Here is a 20,764-nt window from a genome sequence, read left to right as displayed (position 1 = left end):
ATTTAAACCATGTATGTGTAATGTCGATTTTTCATATTGAATGTCTAACTTTTCTAACGACAATCATTAGAAATTTGTTAAATTAGAAATTTTTTTAAAGTGTTTAAAACTTTTGTACGATTCTATAACATTATTTTATAAAAAAAATAATACAACCTAACCATAATCTCTAAACCGTCGTAAGAAAATCCTAATTTTACATATTCAAAGGTGGTTAATTATCATATTTTTTTAGAACGATAATTTCGGGATCAAATTCTCTCATTTACCACCCATATACCCGTTAGAGAAAAAACTCATCACATCCATCGTGCAAAGCGTACCCGCAATGCTTTACGTTAACTGCTTGGTCCGCACAGAGTGAATGATACTAGAGACACAACCTTGAAAAAAACCCCTCTCAGAATTTGAACTTGCACTAATTTTTTCAAGGATACAGACCATAACTAATTGAGACTTTTTACCGCTCAATAAATACTGGTGGTATAATATAAGCATATGAGATAAATGATATGGATTAATAATAATCCATTCCTTACAAGAAACCCAATAAATACCCCCTACGATACAATAACCTATCTTTACTTCAATCCAATCACCCACACACACACACACACTACCACTTTAATATTCATCAACTACCCTTTTATGATCCATTATTCAACATGTCGCCGGCTTTAAGTGAGTACGCCGGCGAAGATTTTCAACAATCGCCGGAAAAAAACCTTTTCGGTAAGTACGAATTAGGTAAACTTCTCGGCTATGGCGCTTTCGCTAAAGTCTACCACGGTTGGGACATCGAGTCCGAACAGAGTGTCGCCATTAAAGCGTTTAATAAACAACGGATCATAAAAGGCGGTTTAACCGGTCACGTTAAACGCGAAATATCCGCCATGCGACGACTTCATCATCCCAATATCGTTCGATTACAAGAAGTGTTAGCGAATCAAAAGAAGATTTATTTCGTGTTAGAATTCGCAAAAGGCGGGGAGTTATTTTCAAAAGTAGTGAAATCGCGGTTTAGTGAAGATCTCAGCCGTAGATATTTTCAGCAATTGATCTCGGCCGTTGGTTATTGTCACTCACGTGGCGTGTACCATCGTGATTTAAAGCCGGAGAATCTTTTATTAGACGAGAATTGGAATTTAAAAGTTTCGGATTTCGGGTTATCATCTGTGACGGATCCAAATCAGTCGGATATGGTTTTACATACGATGTGTGGGACACCTGCTTACGTGGCACCCGAGATTTTAGCTAAGAAAGGTTACGATGGTGCAAAAGTTGATATTTGGTCATGTGGGATTATTTTGTATGTTTTAAACTCGGGTTATTTACCGTTTAATGACCCGAATTTAATGGTGATGTATAGGAAAATATATAAAGGGGAATATCGGGTCCCAAAATGGACGTCGCCGGAGCTAAAAAGATTTATGGCGCGTTTGCTTGATACGAATCCTGATACTAGGATTACTGTCGATGAAATTATGGATGATCCATGGTTTAAAGTCGGGTACAAGGATGCTGAATTTGGTTCGGGTTATTTTGAGATGAAAGACGAAGGGGAGGAAGAAATGGGTCGGGTCGGAAACTTGAATGCGTTCGATATAATATCGTATTCGTCGGGTTATAATTTGTCGGGTTTGTTTGACGAACAAGATGCGGGTGAGATGTTTTTGTCCACGGTGGCACCGGAGGATATAATTGAGAGGATAGTGGATGCAGCGGAGGACGAGAAATTGACGGTGGTGATGAAAAAAAATTGGTGTGTGAAAGTTGATGGAGGGTTATATCGTAATTTTACATTGTTGGTTCAGGTAAAAAGGTTAACGGAAGAAATAGTGGTGGTTGAAGTTCGTTGGAGAGAGTGTGAAAGTGAACCGGGTTTAGATATTTGGAAAGATAGACTTAGACCGGTGTTGAGAAATTTAATTCATAAACCCGACGGTGTAGTTACAAGTAATTGAAAAAATGAAAATAACAAATTGAACAGAAGTGCATTTCGTTGTCGTGTTACTTAATTTTCTTCAGTTTTTTGTACATTAAAAATAATAATTTTTCAAAATAAGGATTTTAAAGTATAAATGAAAAATGAAATTGCTTTACTAATAAAACTAATAAATAAAATTTATCTTATTAGTTTAGTTATAAATAGTACTATTTAATATTTCATTTTTTACACACCTAATCTCCTAATTTTCATTAAAATACAAATCGAACCCCCCATTTTATAGTAGTACTATTTAATATTTCATTTTTCACACACCCAACCCCCTAATTTTCATTAAAATACAAATCGAACCCCCATTTTATACCTATATTCTAAAATATTATTTATCTCATCACTAACACTAAAAATATTGAATAATAACACTCACCACGCTACTACTGTGCTACTTTTTTTTGTCTCAAACGATAAAAAAAAAACTTTCATAAAAGGAACAACCCTTCAATGCTACTAAAAGATGTCGAAAAATATTTTTTTTACAAAATAGATCAACTAACTTAAAAAAAAAAAAACCCGAACGCTAAAAGAAGCAACTTTCACAAAGGAACAACCCTTCAATGTTAGATGTCGATATTTTTTTTTTATAAAATAGATCAACACTTTTTTTAAACTCGCATTCAAAACGAAGCCCCCGGTGTAAAGCGAGGGCTCCACAACTAGTTTATACTAAAAAAAAATGAAGTGGTTTATTTCAGATATAATTACTGGTTTATTGATTTATATCATATTTGAAATATGTGAAATATTTAAGTGGTCATGAATCAGTATATTTATCATAAAAAATACAGATAATGGTCTCCTCTAATAATTAACGATAGTGATGGTGATGGTGATAAGTTCAATGATTAGCTTAAAATAATTAGGAAAACTTAAAATGTGTAGGTGGCCAATATGAATTGTATTGTATATTCTACAAATAGAAATTCAATTTGCATAATAAGATTTGTAGATGTGACGGTGACATTATAACAAAGGCTTTTTAGGGGATAACTAGCTAAAATACCCGTAAAATTACGAGTTTGTTTAAAAAAAATAAAGTAATTAAAGTAAAATTATTAAAGAAAACATAGTTTAAAACCTGCATAAAATTGAATCTAATTGAGTCCAGAATAGTGGAATACTACTCCAAGCAATATACACATTACTTTGAACCATAGCTTCATTTGAAAGTTGAATAATGTTTAGAAGTTGTCACATGTATTATCAATGTAACAAAACGAAAACCAATTTAAATAATGGATCACATTGGTTTAGAAGACGTGAATACAACACTTGCTTCACTTGGTTGTGGTATTACAACATTTAAATCTTAATGCAACATGTTGATCATATCATACTACGCCCATTAAATCCCTCCAAAAGGCATCTCTCTAAATGACTCATAAGCTTAAAAGTGTGTTAAATTAAAGAATTAATAATACACTATTTACTACTCCACAAATAAAAAGTCTGTAAGTTATAAATCAAATCTTAAATCATGATGCTTATATGAATTTCTTCAATCACAAATAAGGCAACAAACAAATAATTTAAACCAAGGCATAAAATGAAGATTAAAATTGAAATCTTTAAGTTAAAAAATTGGAGTACCTTAATCAAATATATGAAATTAAATTTTTCATTGTCATTTCATCAAACATATGGTATGCATTAAAGATTCATTTATGCAAAATCCATATCCAAAACAAATCAAAAGCTTGTTTGTTCACTGATTCAATTCATTTGCAAGAGAACATGAGACTTTTATTCGGTCAAGTCAACACCTAGTACAAAACCAAAATCAAGTATATATACAAATCACACATGTCAAAAAATATCTAAAGCAAAACATGTAAATAGAAGATAAATTCATAATCAACACAATCATATACTCAAATATTATCTGCTCATGACATCCAAATAACAAAACAATTACAACAAACTATTAAAGATGACCACTAACAGACTAATATAAATATCACCAAACGGCAACTTCATTAGGAAGAACAATCCACAGCACCATTAATTGCATTCAAATTTCTAAAAAAGGATGACACTTTTAACACTTTTTAGTCATTATCAAAAACGAACCCACATTTAAAGGCCTATAACTCAGACTATGCCATTAATTGCATTCAATAAAATCCTTTAAAATAAATAATCGAAACTATAAACTTACAATATTATAACATGGTGTCTGATGATACGTATCATGATCCGTCTCAAAAAGACACTAATTAGCAGCATCCCAGCTAGGGTTTTTCCCCGGCATAAGCCTATCCCGGAAGAGGACGTCTTCCCGGCATCACCTCAGTAACCCGACCAGAAGGTTACTTATGCATGCACCCGGGAAGGACCACGTCGGACAACAGCTAGCCGGGAACGCCATTCAGCCCGGATAAGCATACACGCTACCGGCATCACCGAGCCGGATGCAGAGGCATTAAGAAGATAAGGATTATATCATCAAAAATAAGCCTGTTGATAAACCGACAACAATTTGCCCGGTCATGGCAAACACCGTGAAGAAACACTTGGAGTAAATACGAAGCAAAGCCCCTCCCGACTAATCAAGGCATTCACCCGTAATGACCTAGTCGGGGCAACCACACTACCGGAACTACACAGCTTCCCGGTTTAATATTTCGACCCGGTACAAGGATAACGTCCCAGGACAAGCACCTGTCTAGGAGCAAGTGCATTATCCCGGAACAGCCACTTCATCCCGGAGTGAGTGCACTGTCCCGGAACGAGCACTTGATCTCGGAACAAACATACAAACAAGCTGCACGCCACGTCAGCCCATGAATCTAGGAACGTTTGTTAGGATCTGATCGATTATTCCCATGAAAAGGACAGGTGCCACATCAACCCTCGGGATTGGCAAAGTTTGTTACAATCATGAAAGGGACAGGTGCCACGTCACTATTCCCCCATAACATCTATAAATACGTAAACAAGATCATTTATTTCACAACACTGGATGCATTAATGGTACTCTGCCCAAATTAATTACAGTATCATTTCTCCAGTCGTTAATACAATTTTGATCAACACTCCGATCGTTATTGGAGTTAATCCTCACTTTAAGATATTAACTTATTCGATCCCGATCGAATAAGGTTAATCTAATCGATTGTTTTACGCCCTTGAAATCCAGATTTCAAATCGGGGTTCGCACAATTATTGGAGTTAAAACATTCGATCCACTCTTTTCCCCAAATCAAGCACTCATGTAACAACCCTGCTTTTTCCGTCACTTCCGTTAACTTTCTGTTAGTTTATTTAACGGCGATTACTTAACGTTTATGTGTTTATGTGTAATAAATACATACTTGATCCTTGGAGGGTTACGATAATTAATATGGGTTAATATTAATTAGAATAAATATTTTAGATAAAGAAATATGATAAAAACGATACGGTTTTGATAACTGCTTTTCGAGCAACGAAACACCCGGGTTTATTTTAATAATTATTAACTTTTTAAAAATATTTAATTTATTGGGATTTTAATAAATTAAACGATTGGTTGCGTTTTAACGATCGGTTTAGCGTTCCGGACCTTCGGTACGTCTAAACGGCACTTGAAACGAGCCACGAGTACGCGCTTTTGCAAAACGAGAGCCCGGGGACTCACCCCATGGGCCATTCGACCGACCCCACTCCCCCTCCCCATTTTATTTTCTAAATTGGACCATTTACTTGTTTAACCCATGACTTAATTTAGTATTAGGCCCTAATTAATTATATTTAGCAAGCAAATATTAGAAACCCTCCCCACATCACAATTCAGTCGACACTTTTTGGCTCTCCCTCTCACCTCCTGCTGCCGTCGCCCAACCCCCCCCCCCCCCCCCCCACACACACACACACACACACACACACACTCAAACTTCAATTTTTGATCAAGTCTTGTGCATCAATCTTGTTCCTTGCTTCGTTCTAAGTCTTGTTGTGTGCTTTTATTGCATAAACCCTAATCTTTAAAATCAGATTTTTATTAATGTTTCATGGTTTAGGTTGTCTATTACTCAAGTCTTGATGTTTGATGAATGTTAGTTGCGATAAATTGTTCGTTTTGATCGTTATATATGAAAATCGAATTTGTTTATTGTGCATACAGTAATTTTAAATTTTCAATTGCATGATATTATGTGATATTTAGAATCCTCATGAAAAACTATTGATTTTAGGCTTTGGATTCGCCTGATTTCGTTTCCAGATGATCAAGTTATGTCCATTTAAAATTAACGTTGTGTTTTTGTTGTTTGATCAGAATTCTGGGTTTGATAGACAACGAATTGGTTTGTGATTTTATTACCATTGAATAGATAATTCAAAAATACTCAATTTACACTAGGATATCATGTCATTTGCTTGAGTATAACTTGTGATATGCTTGATTTAGTGAAAAAGTGGATTTTTACAGCACTTGCATGAAAACAGCCTTGTATGCTAAAATGTGTTAACTTCTGGGTTTAAAGCTTTACATATCTGAAATATACACAAAAATTAATTTACTTTTCATGTAGATATGATGGTCTAATTGTATCTGAATCTTCGGATAATTGCATGCGAAAGTGACTAGCTAAACTAGGATCGAATCAACAACTTACTCTCTGTTTTATACTCTGTGGTTTGTGTTTAATGAATTAGCATGAATGCTTCTAGAATATGAATCTTGACATGATATGTGACATATGGTTAGTTAATTTCAATCTCTAAAACCTTATACATTGGGCACAATAGGGCCATAGATTGTGTAATTTCTGAATTGAGCTGAAAACTGATCATCCAACTTGCATGAATAAACTGTACAAATTGGCTAAACAAAAATTTCCCATCTTTTGATATGTGTTAGTTTGACTTGTTCTTGAACCATGGCCACTGATCTTGTATCAATTTCATGTCCCTAGCTCCGGTTATAGCCAAAACGAGATTAGTGCGCGGTCAGAAACTGATTTGGCAAACCATAATGTACCCCTTCTGATTCCTGACTTTTAAACATCGTATGAGACCCTGGCTGGACTTTTTGGAATCGATTTTGAGTATACTTATGATCTGGAGTTTTTCATTTTCGCATGAATTTTGATCTATGAACTATTATGCGAAGTTTGCTACATGTATATGAACTTTATGCATGACGATGAACTGTGATTATGAAATTGACCATTTATGATCCAAAATGTGTTGTTTGACTTTGGTTTGACATGTTGACCAACATTTGACATGAACCTACTGATGTTGACCTTGGTTGACTACTTTGACCAAGTTTGACTTTTAATTTGACTTTGGTTGATTTTGTTCGACTTGCTCAAAGGTGACTTTATGTTGACTTTTACTTTGAAACGCGTCGAGTCGAGCAATAAGACAACTTATACTATGAAACCACACCTGTTTAAGAAATATTTATTGACCAACCTAAATACGTATACTTAGGTTGCATTACTCGGCACTAAACCGTACAAGTTATTTGTCCACTTTTCAATCCGAGCTTTATTCAAAGGTGAGTCTACAGTCCCGATTTTTACATGTTTTCAGGGATGAGAATACATGATGTTGTACTTACATTTTTGCAAATGCTTTTATGTTGAAACGAGTACTATATATACATATTGAGTTTGATCATAAAGCCTCTAGCTTGAATACTTTTGATACCATCGGGTAAGCACAATTTAGATGGACGGATCCGTTAGGTTGAAAACCTCACCCTACTTTATAACTGTGGTGCATTTACTTTGAACATTAGATACACTAGATCAAGTGTATAACATTTTATGGGGTAAAGGGAGTGTAGTGGATTCTATACTCTGGTCATTGTTAGTATTCAGGTGCTCATAGATTATGTAAACGTTTCGCAACTTGGAGTTGTACTTGTAAAATCTCGTGGTCAACGAACTGAACTATTTTTCTGATAACTGATTTTCAGATACTGTTACATTATTTTAAACCTTTAGATTCACCAACATTATTTGTTGACCTTGTTTGCGTGTTTTATTCTCAGGTCCTTAAGAGGTAGACTTCCGCTGTGTTTGCTGCATGGTCTGACCGTGGAGTCAGCATAGTATTTAAAGACATTATTTACTTTTGCATTTAAAACTTTTACAACTGTTTAAATACTGTTGTCTTGTGGTTATGATCACAACAGTGTTTCTATTTTGGGATTTATTGACTTATGTTTTGAAAGTCAACTTTTAATAAAATTAAATGCGATTGCTTTAAACGTCTCATATAAAGGGCGTAACTGTTAACTGTGAGACCTTGATTAACACGCCGTCAAATGGTAATTTGGCGGGGTGTTATAACTCAAACCTGAAATCTATTTACACTAAACGATTTTGGTTTGATCAAATGGCGCCACCTAAAGGTATGAACAACACAGTGAAACCAAGTAGCGAAACGACAAGTAAGAAAGGTGTGACCGACGATGTCCAGCCACCTTTGAACAAAGGAAGCTCATCAATGGTGGAACCACCTCAACCCCAAAAGCAATCAATCGCTCACATTCACTCCGGTGAAGCGTCGGGAGACAAGATGAATGTCTCCGATGACGACGAAGACACACACGAGGGAACACCACCTAGTAGGGAGAGATTGAAGCTCGGCACCTTTGGTCTCAAAACTGGCGGTTCAAGTGGCATCGGATCGTCTCACAATGACATCGACATGATCACCAAGATGATCTCAGCTGACGTCAAAAAATAAGTAATCGAAAAGCTAAAGGCCATGTTGAACGGCAATAACAGTCTAGCAGAGAGGCAGCAATTGCAAACTCTTGACGTTCTGAAAACCAACCCACTGTTAAACCTTGGCGCGGGAAGCGAGGGTGTCACCAAGGCTGCCGCAAATGCATGGTTAACCGAGCTCCTCGTGCAGGCTGCGCCGCCGGCGTATAAATACTCTCTGTCACAACCCGCCATCCAGGGGACTGCGCTTGAGAATCTGTTTGCCCTGATCACCGGTAATAAAGCAAAGCGACTGGTTGAGATGTTGGCTACTAGCCAAAAGCTGTGCGAATGGATTTCCGGTTGTATACTTCCTGCTAACATCGTCATACCGATCACTCTGGGGGTGTACAATGAAATGTCCCGTTCATATTGATTATAAACGTTTCATATTAATTGATTTCGTCGCGAGGTTTTGACCTCTATATGAGATGTTTTTCAAAGACTGCATTCATTTTTAAAACAACCATAACTTTTATTTTATCAATAAAGGTTTTAAAAAAAACATTACGTAGATTATCAAATAATGATAATCTAAAATATACCGTTTACACACGACCATTACGTAATGGTTTACAATAAAAATATATTACATCGAAATAAGTTTCTTGAATGTAGTTTTTACACAATATCATACAATCATGGACTCCAAATCTTGTCCTTATTTTAGTATGCAACAGCGGAAGCTCTTAATAATCACCTGAGAATAAACATGTTTAAAACGTCAAAAAAAATGTTGGTGAGTTATAGGTTTAACCTATATATTATCAAATTAATATAATGGACCACAAGATTTCATTTATTCAATAATCTTACACTCGCAAGTGTATAAAAATCATTCTATGATGAACACCTGGTAACTGACATTAACATAATGCATATAGAATATTCCCCGCATACTCGCAAGTATGTCATAAATTGGCAATCGCAATCACCATATAAATCGAAGTATTAAAGCATTCCAAATTCTAGAATGGGGTTTGTTAGGCCCATAGATCTATCTTTAGGATTCGCGTCAATTAGGGGTCATTTCCCTAATTCTTAGGCTACCAGACTTGACGGGGCAATATTCGGTTTAATAATCCAACCATAGAATGTAGTTTCGCATACTTGTGTCTATTTTATAAAACATTTATAAAGCTGCATGTATTCTCATCCCAAAAATATTAGATTTTAAAAGTGAGACTATAACTCACTTTCACAGTTTTTACTTCGTTGGAAATAAGACTTGGCCACTGGTCGATTCACGAACCTATAACAAATATGTACATATATATCAAATTATGATTTAAATATATTCATAACATTTTTTATTATGTTTTTATGATTTAAGTTTGTTAAGTTAGCAGTCCTCGTTAATAACCTACAATTAGTTGTCCACATTTAGATGTACTGAAATAAATCAATATATATATTATCTCGAATCAATCCACGACCCAGTGTATACAAGTCTCAGGCTAGATCACAACTCAACGTATATATATTATTTTGGAATCAACCTCAACCCTGTATAGCTAACTCAAACATTACTGCATATAGAGTGTCTATGGTTGTTCCGAAATATATATATATATATATATATATATATATATATATATATATATATATATATATATATATATATATATATATATATATATATATATATATATAGATGGGTCGATATGATATGTCAAAATATTGTATATGTGTCTATGGTATCCCAAGATTACATAATATGTATAATACAATATAAATTAGTTAGGATATGTTTGGTATCCAATTTTGTTTTACCCGTCATTTCTTCGTTTCAAATCCGTTTTGAGTGATTCAAGTTGCTATGGTTTCATAATGAACTGAAATTTATGAAACTAAATAGAAAAAGTATAAGTTTATAGTTGAAAATACAGGTTACAAGTCATTTTTTAAGGAGGTAGTCATTTCCGTCGAAAGAACGACATCTTGATGACCATTTTGAAAAACATACTTCCACTTTGAGTTTAACCATGATTTTTAGATATAGTTTCATGTTCATGAGAAAAATCATTTTCCCAGAAGAATAACTTTTAAATCAAAGTTTATCATAGTCTTTAATTATCAAACCCAAAACAGCCCGCGGTGTTACTACAACGGCGTATGTCCGGTTTTACGGTGTTTTTCGTGTTTCCAGGTTTTAAATCATTAAGTTAGCATATCATATAGATATAGAACATGTTTTTAGTTGATTTTAAAATTCAAGTTAGAAGGATTAACTTTATTTGCGAACAAGTTTAGAATTAACTAAACTATGTTCTAGTGATTACATGTTCAAATCTTCGAATAAGATAGATTTATATATATGAATCGAATGATGTTATGAACATAATTACTACCTCAAGTTTAGTAGGTAAACCTACCGGAAGTGACAAAAATTGATCTAGCTTTAAAGGATTCTTGGATGGCTTGAAAGTTCTTGAAGTATAATCATGACACGAAAACAAGTTCAAGTAAGATTATCACTCGAAATAAGATTGTTATAGTTATAGAAATTGAACTAAAGTTTGAATATGAGTATTACCTTGAATTAGAAAGATATCTTACTGTAAATAAGAAAGATTTCTTGAGATTGGATGATCACTTGAAATGGATTAGAAAGCTTGGAAGTAGACTTGTAAACTTGAGAGTATTCTTGATTTTATGAAACTAGAACTTATAGAATTTATGAAGAACACTTAGAACTTGAAGATAGAACTTGAGAGAGATCAATTAGATGAAGAAAATTGAAGAATTAAAGTACTTGTAGGTGTTTTTGGTCGTTGGTATATGGATTAGATATAAAGGATGTGTAAGTTTGTTTTCATGTAAATAATTCATGAATGATTTATAATATTTTTTATAATTTTGTGAGATATTTCATGCTAGTTTCCAAATGATGGTTCCCACATGTTTAATGACTCACATGGGCTGCTAAAGAGCTGATCATTGAAGTGTATATACCAATAGTATATACATCTAGAAGCTGTGTATTGTACGAGTACGAATACGGGTGCATACGAGTAGAATTGTTAATGAAAATGAATGAGGATGTAATTGTAAGCATTTTTGTTAAGTAGAAGTACTTTGATATGTGTCTTGAAGTCTTTTAAAAGTGTACAAATACATCTTAATACACTACATGTATATACATTTTAACTGAGTCGTTAAGTCATCGTTAGTCGTTACATGTAAGTGTTGTTTTGAAACCTTTAAGTTAACGATCTCATTTAATGTTTTTAACCCATTGTTTATTATATCTAATGAGATGTTAAATTATTACATTATAATGATATTATGATGTATGAATATATCTTAATATGATATATACACATTAAAATGTCGTTACAACTATAATCGTTACATATATGTCTCGTTTCGAAATCCTTAAGTTAGTAGTCTTATTTTTACATATGTAGTTCATTGTTAACACACTTAATGATATACTTAATTATCATTTTATCATGTTAAACATAGTGTATCTATATCTTAATATGATTCATATGTATTTAGTAAGACGTTGTTATAAAGATAATCGTTATATATATCGTTTCGAGTTTCTTAATTCAATAATCTTATTTTTATGTATATCACTCATTGTTAACACACTTAGTAAGATACTTACTTATCATAATCTCATGTTAACCATATATATATATATATATATATATATATATATATATATATATATATATATATATATATATATATTTAGTTTTTACAAGTTTTTAACGTTCGTGAATCGCCGGTCAACTTGGGTGGTCAATTGTCTACATGAAACTCATTTCAATTAATCAAGTCTTAAAAAGTTTGATTGCTTAACATGTTGGAAACATTTAATCATGCAAATATAGTTTTCATTTAATATATAATCATGGAAAAGTTCGGGTCACTACAGTACCTACCCGTTAAATAAACTTCGTCCCGAAATTTTTAGCGGTTGAAGGTGTTGACGCATCTTCTGGAAATAAGTGCGAGTATTTCTTCTTTATCTGGTCTTCACGTTTCCAGGTGAACTCGGGTCCTCTACGAGCATTCCATCGAACCTTAACAATTGGTATCTTGTTTTGCTTAAGCCTTTTAACCTCACGATCCATTATTTTGAAGGGTTCTTCGATGAATTGAAGTTTTTCATTGATTTGGATTTCGTCTAGCGGAATAGTGAGATCTTCTTTAGCAAAACATTTCTTCAAATTCGAGACGTGGAAAGTGTTATGTACAGCCGCGAGTTGTTGAGGTAACTCAAGTCGGTAAGCTACTGGTCCGACACGATCTATAATCTTGAATGGCCCGATGTATCTTGGATTTAGTTTCCCCCGTTTACCAAATCGAACAACACCTTTCCAAGGAGAAACCGTAAGCATGACCATCTCTCCAATTTCAAATTCTATATCTTTTCTTTTAATGTCCGCGTAGCTCTTTTGTCGACTTTGGGCGGTTTTTAACCGTTGTTGAATTTGAATGATCTTCTCGGTAGTTTCTTGAATTATATCTGGACCCGTAATTTGTCTATCCCCAACTTCACTCCAACAAATCAGAGACCTGCACTTTCTACCATAAAGTGCCTCAAACGGTGCCATCTCAATACTCGAGTGGTAACTGTTGTTGTAGGAAAACTCTGCTAACGGTAGGTGTCGATCCCAACTGTTTCCAAAATCAATAACACATATGCTAATGCTAAAAATGAACATATATTTCATAGCATTATCCCTCAAGAAAGACAAGCCTTTAGTTGCAATTGTTCTATTTACAAGTGATATTCGTTTAAATATTAAAAGGTGAAGACAAAAGGCAGATTCGACGATTTGAAGACGCAAACGACCAAAAAGTTAAAAAGTACAAAGTACAATTGAAGTGGTTCAATTTATTGATAAGAAACATCTAAAAGTTACAAGAGTACAAGCCGCAAAACGCAAAGTAGAATATATTAAATAGTACGCAAGGATGTTCGAAAATCCGGAACTGGGACCTGAGCCAACTATCAACGCGCGACGCAACGGACCTAAAATTACGAGTCAACTATGCACAAGAATATAATATAATATATATAATTATTTAAAATTATATATGATATATTATAATTAATATATTAATCGAGCAGCCCACGTTTTTGGAAGGATATGTGTCCAGTGAAAGGCGACCATGCGAACGCATGGACAGGAAGCACAAACTCCATGCGGTCGCATGGAGTACTGTAGCAGCTGAGGTTCTATAAATGAAACGTTTTCTGGCCGAAAATATACATCTTTTTCTAATCAATCTCTCACTCTCAATTTATATTTATATTTTAATTATAATTTTAATTTTAAGATTAATAATAATAAGGTTATGTTAGTAAATGTTGTAAGTGTGTAAGTCAAAATTCTGTCCGTGTAACGCTACGCTATTATTAATCATTGTAAGTTATGTTCAACCTTTTTAAATTAATGTCGCGTAGCTAAGTTATTATTATGCTTATTTAAGCCAAAGTAATTGTGATGTTGGGCTAAATATTAAAGACGGGGTAATTGGGTTTTGGACCATAATTGGGGTTTGGACAAAAGAACGACACTTGTGGAAATTAGACTGTGGGCTATTAATGGGCTTTATATTAACTAAACGATACCTCATTAATTTAATATAAAGATTACAATTTGACGTATCTATATATAACCACATACGCTTAATCGGGTACGGTGGGCGGGATATCTATAAATACGAATTATCGTTCATTTTACCGGACACGGGGATGGATTAATAGTTAATGGACTCATTAAAATAGAGGTGGATTACATTCAAGGGTAATTGGTGTAATTGTTAACAAAGTAGTAAAACCTTAGATTACACGCAGTAAATAACCTGGTGTATTCATTACACAAAGTATTAAGACGTTGTTACAGTTCGAATCCCCAATTAGTTGGAATATTTGACTTCGGGTATAAGGATAATTTGACGAAGACTCTCGCACTTTATATTTATGACTGATGGACTATTATGGACAAAACCGTATGGACATATCGAATAATCTAGGACAAAGGACAATTAACCCATTGTAATAAATTAAAATCAACACGTCAAGCATCATGATTACGGAAGTTTAAATAAGCATAATTCCTTTATTACATATTTCATCGCAATTTTATTTATCGTCATTTTATTTATCGCACTTTTTAATTATCTTACTTTTAATTATCGCAATTTTATTTTACCGTCATTTTATTTATCGCACTTTTATTTATCGCACTTTATTTATCGTCATTTACTCTACGCTTTAAATTAAGTTATTTGTATATTTAATATTTTACATTAGGTTTTAATTGTGACTAAAGACATAAAATCGACAAACCGGTCATTAAACGGTAAAAACCCCCCTTTTATAATAATAATAATACTACTTATATATATATATATATATATATATATATATATATATATATATATATATATATATATATATATATATATATATATATACAAATATAGTTTTAAAAATATAGCGTTAAACTTGGCTAGCTCCCTGCGGAACGAACCAGACTTACTAAAAACTACACTACTGTACGATTAGGTACACTGCCTATAGTGTTGTAGCAAGGTTTAGGTATATTCACTCTATAAATAAATAAATAACTTGTGTAAAATTGTATCGTATTTAATAGTATTTCGCAATAAAAATATAACTATTTCGTATAACGCTGCTGCACACATCAAGTATTTTTGGCGCCGCTGCCAGGGACAATCAACAACGCCGAAGCGAAACGCTATATATAAAAAAATATATAAATATTAGATTTTAGGATATTTTTGTAAAAATATAATATTTCTCATTTTGTAAAAATATTTTGTTAAAAATACAAAAATATAAAAAGAAAAACAAAATATATATATTTTTAAGAGTTTGTTTAAAATATATAAAATTATAAAGTATTTCTATTTTTTTTAGTTTTTAAAGTATAAGTTTTTATTTATTTAATATAAATATTTTATAAGTTAAAAACAGAAAGAAAAAAAAAAGTAAATTGTAAACGGGCCGAACACTGTAGCAGCCCAAACATTTGGCCTGGTATCCACTGCCATGCGACCGCATGGAAAAACAACTAACACCTCATGCGATCACATGAGGTGATTTGACTGGTCTGGTATCCTTGTCTGTACGATTAGGGTTAAGTATTAATAATAATTATTATTAATTAATTATAATTAGGGTTTTTAATTTAATAATATTTAGTTTTAGTTATATTTAATTTGTAATATTTAGTTTAAATTAGTTTTATTAATTATAAATTGATACTTTTATAAAATAAATAATATAAAAATAATATTTTTATAAAATTGTATTTTTATTACTTTAAGCTTATTTTATATTTTGTATCTTTTTATTAGTTAAAGCGTAATTTTATAATTTTTCGTTCGTAATTTGTTTTAAGACTAGTATTTTGCCGTAGTTTATTTTTATTTCTAGATTTTTAGACTTTCCGTAAAATCCTTAAGTGCTTTTTCTTTAGACTAAGATTTAGGTACTTTAGAATTTTGCGACGCCGTTTTAAGATTTTAGTACTTTTTAAGTTATTGCCGTTTTGGATATAGAATTCCTTTTAAGCTTTAATACCTTTAGACGTAAGTTTTAGTTTTTAGTTTTTAGAATTCTAAGTTTCGACGCTTATTTTATTTATTTTATTTTTCGACTGTTTGTTTTTCGACATTTGTTTTTCGACCTTTTATTTTTAGACGTTTTTCGACGCACTCTTTTTCTTTCTTATTTCTCGACGCTCTAGTTTTTAGGACATATAATTTGCTATTTCTTCTCTAAAACTTCGACGAAAAATTATTTTAAGCGGTTAAATTGATAGACATCCAAAATTTTCTGGTTCGTAGTAATAGTTGGATTTGTTAGTGGCGAGTTGTGGGCTTCCGATTTAAAGGGTCCTGGCTACCTGCTGCATCTATTAGCTATTCGAAACGTGGACAAAATTAGAAAAGTCTATTAATTTGATAACTTATATAATTTTTATCTTTTATAACTAATAGGACATTCAGTGAATGCACCGAGCAAAACGTTCACCACCTTTCATACGTTCACCACCTGTAACCAGATCAAGACATTTTGCCAATATTGTCGCTGTTGATTTTTCTTTAGAATCGTCATCTAGTCGATCAAGTACTCCAATTCAGATTTCCGATAATCCATTTATTGAACCCGACCTCACAATTGAGAATCCGGAGAATATTCAGGGACAATTCAGAGATCCTGAACCACTAATCATTCCTCCTGAACCACAAATCACTCATCCAGAGATTGTCGAGGAAGAAACCATTAAGTCAGAATCCTCAAGTGATTCAGATTCAACAAATTCAATCATGGAAAATCTGGAACCTCTAAGTATGGAAGATCGAATGAGATCTAAACGCACTGGCCAAGGTCGTGCAATTACTCAACCAGACATTAATGCGCCAGATTATGAAATCAAAGGACAAATCCTACACATGGTAACTAATCAATGCCAATTTAGTGGTGCGCCGAAGGAAGATCCAAATAAACATCTTCGTACCTTTAATAGGATCCGTACTCTATTCAAAATCCGAGAAGTTGAGGATGAACAGATATATCTCATGTTATTTCCCTGGACTTTAAAGGGAGAAGCCAAAGATTGGTTAGAATCGTTACCTGAAGGGGCGATTGATACATGGGATGTCTTAGTTGAAAAATTTCTTAAACAATTCTTTCCGGCATCTAAAGCCATAAGACTTCAAGGAGAAATTGTTACGTTCATACAAAAGCCAAATGAAACTCTATATGAAGCATGGACAAGATTTGGAAAGTTGTTGAGAGGATGTCTGCAACATGGTTTAGATACTTATCTAATAGTGTAAATATTCTACCAAGGATGCGACATCACTACACGAAAATATATCGACATAGCAGCTGGTGGTTCTATTATGAAGAAAACAGCAACTGAAGCTTACAAAATTATTGATAACACTGCTTCCCACTCACATGAGTGGCATCAAGAAAAAGATATCGTTAGATCATCTAAAGCTGCTAGAGCCGATTCTAGCCATGACTTTGATTCCATTTCCGCAAAGATAGATGCTGTTGAGAGACGAATGGAAAAGATGACTAAAGATATTCACTCAATACGAATTAGTTGTGAGCAGTGTGGAGGACCACATTTGACAAAAGATTGTCTCAGTATTGAACAAACAATGGAACAAAGAGAGAATGTTTCATACATGAACCAAAGGCCTGGAAATAATTATCAGAATAATTATCAACCGCCAAGACCAAACTACAATCAAAATCAGAATTATAACCGAAATGTTCCATACAACAACCAACAAGGTCCTAGCAATCAACAAGTATCTAATAATACTTACAACCAGCAAAGACCTATTTTTCCAAATAAACCACCACAAACCGATGATAAAAAGCCAAATTTAGAAGATATGATGTCGAAGCTAGTTGAATCTCAAACGCAGTTTTTCACATCTCAGAAACAAACTAATGAACAAAATGCTCAAGCATTTAGAAATCAACAAGCTTCTATTCAAAATCTGGAACAAGAAGTAAGCAACCTAGCAAGGTTGATAGGTGAAAGAAAACCGGGAAGTCTACCTAGCGATACAAATGCTAACCCCCGGAATGAAACAGCTAAAGCCATTACCACGAGAAGTGGTATTACACTTAAACCACCTGAAATACCTGTAATTTCTGATGACTCTATTCCTACTACACAAGAACCACAGCCTGAACAGTATAGGGAAACAGAACCGGTAGTTGAAAAGGTTAATGAAGATAACACAGTTAAGGCTAAACCTTATGTTAAACCATACCAACCACCACTTCCTTACCCGAGTAAAATGAGAAAAGAAAGACTTGAAGCCGAGCAATCCAAATTCTTGGATATGTTTAAATAAATAAATGTCAATCTTCCTTTCATTGATGTAATTTTAGGAATGCCAAGATATGTTAAATTCTTGAAAGATCTAATCACAAATAGAAAGAAAATGGAAGAACTCTCGGCTGTTACTATGAATGCTAATTATTCTGTAGTGTTGTTGAATAAGATACCAGAAAAATTATCAGATCCAGGAAGTTTCACAATTTCATGTTGATAATGCTAAAAACGAACATATATTTCATAGCATTATTCCTCAAGAAAGACAAGCTTTTAGTTGCAATTGTTCTATTTACAAGTGATATTCGTTTAAATAATAAAAGGTGAAGACAAAAGACAGATTCGACGAATTGAAGACGCAAACGACCAAAAAGCTCAAAAGTACAAAAGACAATCAAAGAGGTTCCAATTATTGATAAGAAACGTCTCGAAATTACAAGAGTACAAGATTCAAAACGCAAAGTACAAAATATAAAATTGTACGCAAGGACGTTCGAAAATCCGGAACCGGGACCAGAGTCAACTCTCAACGCTCGACGCAACGGACTAAAAATTACAAGTCAACTATGCACATAAATATAATATAATATTTAAATAATTCTTATAATTATTTATATATTATATAAATAAATAAAAACCGTCGGCAAGAGAGACTCCAAAATGGGTGAGCTGTAATTTCAAACTCCGCGACTCGCGGAGTTTGAAGGCAAAAAATGCCGCGAGTCGCGGAGCCCCAAATTCTGAAACTCCCTATAAAGCCAACCGAATTCTGATCGCAAAAACACACATATATATCCATCTCTCTATCTATATCGTATATATTTATATTTATATTTTAATTTTAATTTTAATTTTAATTTTAATCCTAATAATAAGGGTATGTTAGCGAATGTTGTAAGGGTGTAAGTCGAAATTCTGTCCGTGTAACGCTACGCTATTTTTAATCATTGTAAGTTATGTTCAACCTTTTTACATTAATGTCTCGTAGCTAAGTTATTATTATGCTTATTTAATCCGAAGTAATCATGATGTTGGGCTAATTACTAAAATTGGGTAATTGGGCTTTGTACCATAACTGGGGTTTGGACAAAAGAACGACACTTGTGGAAACTAGACTATGGGCTATTAATGGGTTTTATATTAACTAAACAATACCTTGTTAATTTAATATACAAACTTATAATTTGACGTATTTATATATAACCACATACGCTTGACTGGGTATGGTGGGCGGGATATCTATAAATACCAATAATTATTCATTTTACCGGACACGGAACTGGATTAATAGTTAATAGACTTGTTGAAACAGGGGTGAATTACATTCAAGGGTAATTGGTGTAATTGTTAACAAAGTAGTAAAACCTTGATTTACACGCAGTTGATAACCTGGTGTATTCATTAAACAAAGTATTAAAACCTTGTTACAATTCGAATCCCCAGTTAGTTGGAATATTTGACTTCGGGAATAAGAATAATTTGACGAAGGCTTTCGCTCTTTATATTTATGACTGATGGACTATTATGGACAAATCCGTATGGACATATTAAATAATCCAGGACAAAGGATAATTAACCCATGGGCATAAAATTAAAATCAACACGTCAAACATCATGATTACGGAAGTTTAAATAAGCATAATTCTTTTATTTCATATTTAATTTCCTTTATTTTATATTTAATTGCACTTCTAATTATCGCATTTTTATTGTTATTGTATTTAATTGCACTTTTAATTATCGTACTTTTTAATTATCGCAAGTTTATTTTATCGCACTTTTATTATTCGCAATTTCATTATTGTTATTTACTTTACGCTTTAATTTAAGTCTTGTATTTATATTTATTATTTTACATTTGGTTTTAACTGCGACTAAAGTTTTAAAATCGACAAACCGGTCATTAAACGGTAAAAACCCCCTTTATAATAATAATAATATTACTTATATATATATTTGTATTTTTATAAAAGTAAACTAATATAGCGTTAAGCTTTGTTTAAAAAGATTCCCTGTGGAACGAACCGGACTTACTAAAAACTACACTACTGTACGATTAGGTACACTGCCTATAAGTGTTGTAGCAAGGTTTAAGTATATCCATTCTCTAAATAAATAAATATCTTGTGTAAAATTGTATCGTATTTAATAGTATTTCCTGTAAAAATATAAGCTATTCTATATACACC

General features: G+C 33.0%; 1 protein-coding gene across 1 annotated transcript; it reads left to right on the top strand.

Moving 5' to 3' along the window:
• Positions 1-581: 581 nt before the first annotated feature.
• LOC139851429 (CBL-interacting serine/threonine-protein kinase 14-like) lies at positions 582-2,078 on the top strand. The gene has a single exon (XM_071840463.1). It carries the CDS (start codon positions 666-668, stop codon positions 1,962-1,964), a length of 1,299 nt encoding a protein of 432 aa, XP_071696564.1. The 5' UTR covers positions 582-665; the 3' UTR covers positions 1,965-2,078.
• The last annotated feature ends 18,686 nt before the right edge of the window (positions 2,079-20,764 follow it).

This window comes from Rutidosis leptorrhynchoides, chromosome 6 (genome assembly GCF_046630445.1).
Source record: "Rutidosis leptorrhynchoides isolate AG116_Rl617_1_P2 chromosome 6, CSIRO_AGI_Rlap_v1, whole genome shotgun sequence".
Classification (NCBI taxonomy): domain Eukaryota; kingdom Viridiplantae; phylum Streptophyta; class Magnoliopsida; order Asterales; family Asteraceae; genus Rutidosis; species Rutidosis leptorrhynchoides.
Note: the sequence above shows the minus strand (reverse complement) of the source record. Positions and strands in the feature narration are given on the sequence as shown.

Coding starts and splice junctions, on each gene's coding strand:
- LOC139851429 (XM_071840463.1), top strand. CDS start 666: ATGTCGCCGGCTTTAAGTGAGTACGCCGGCGAAGATTTTCAACAATCG.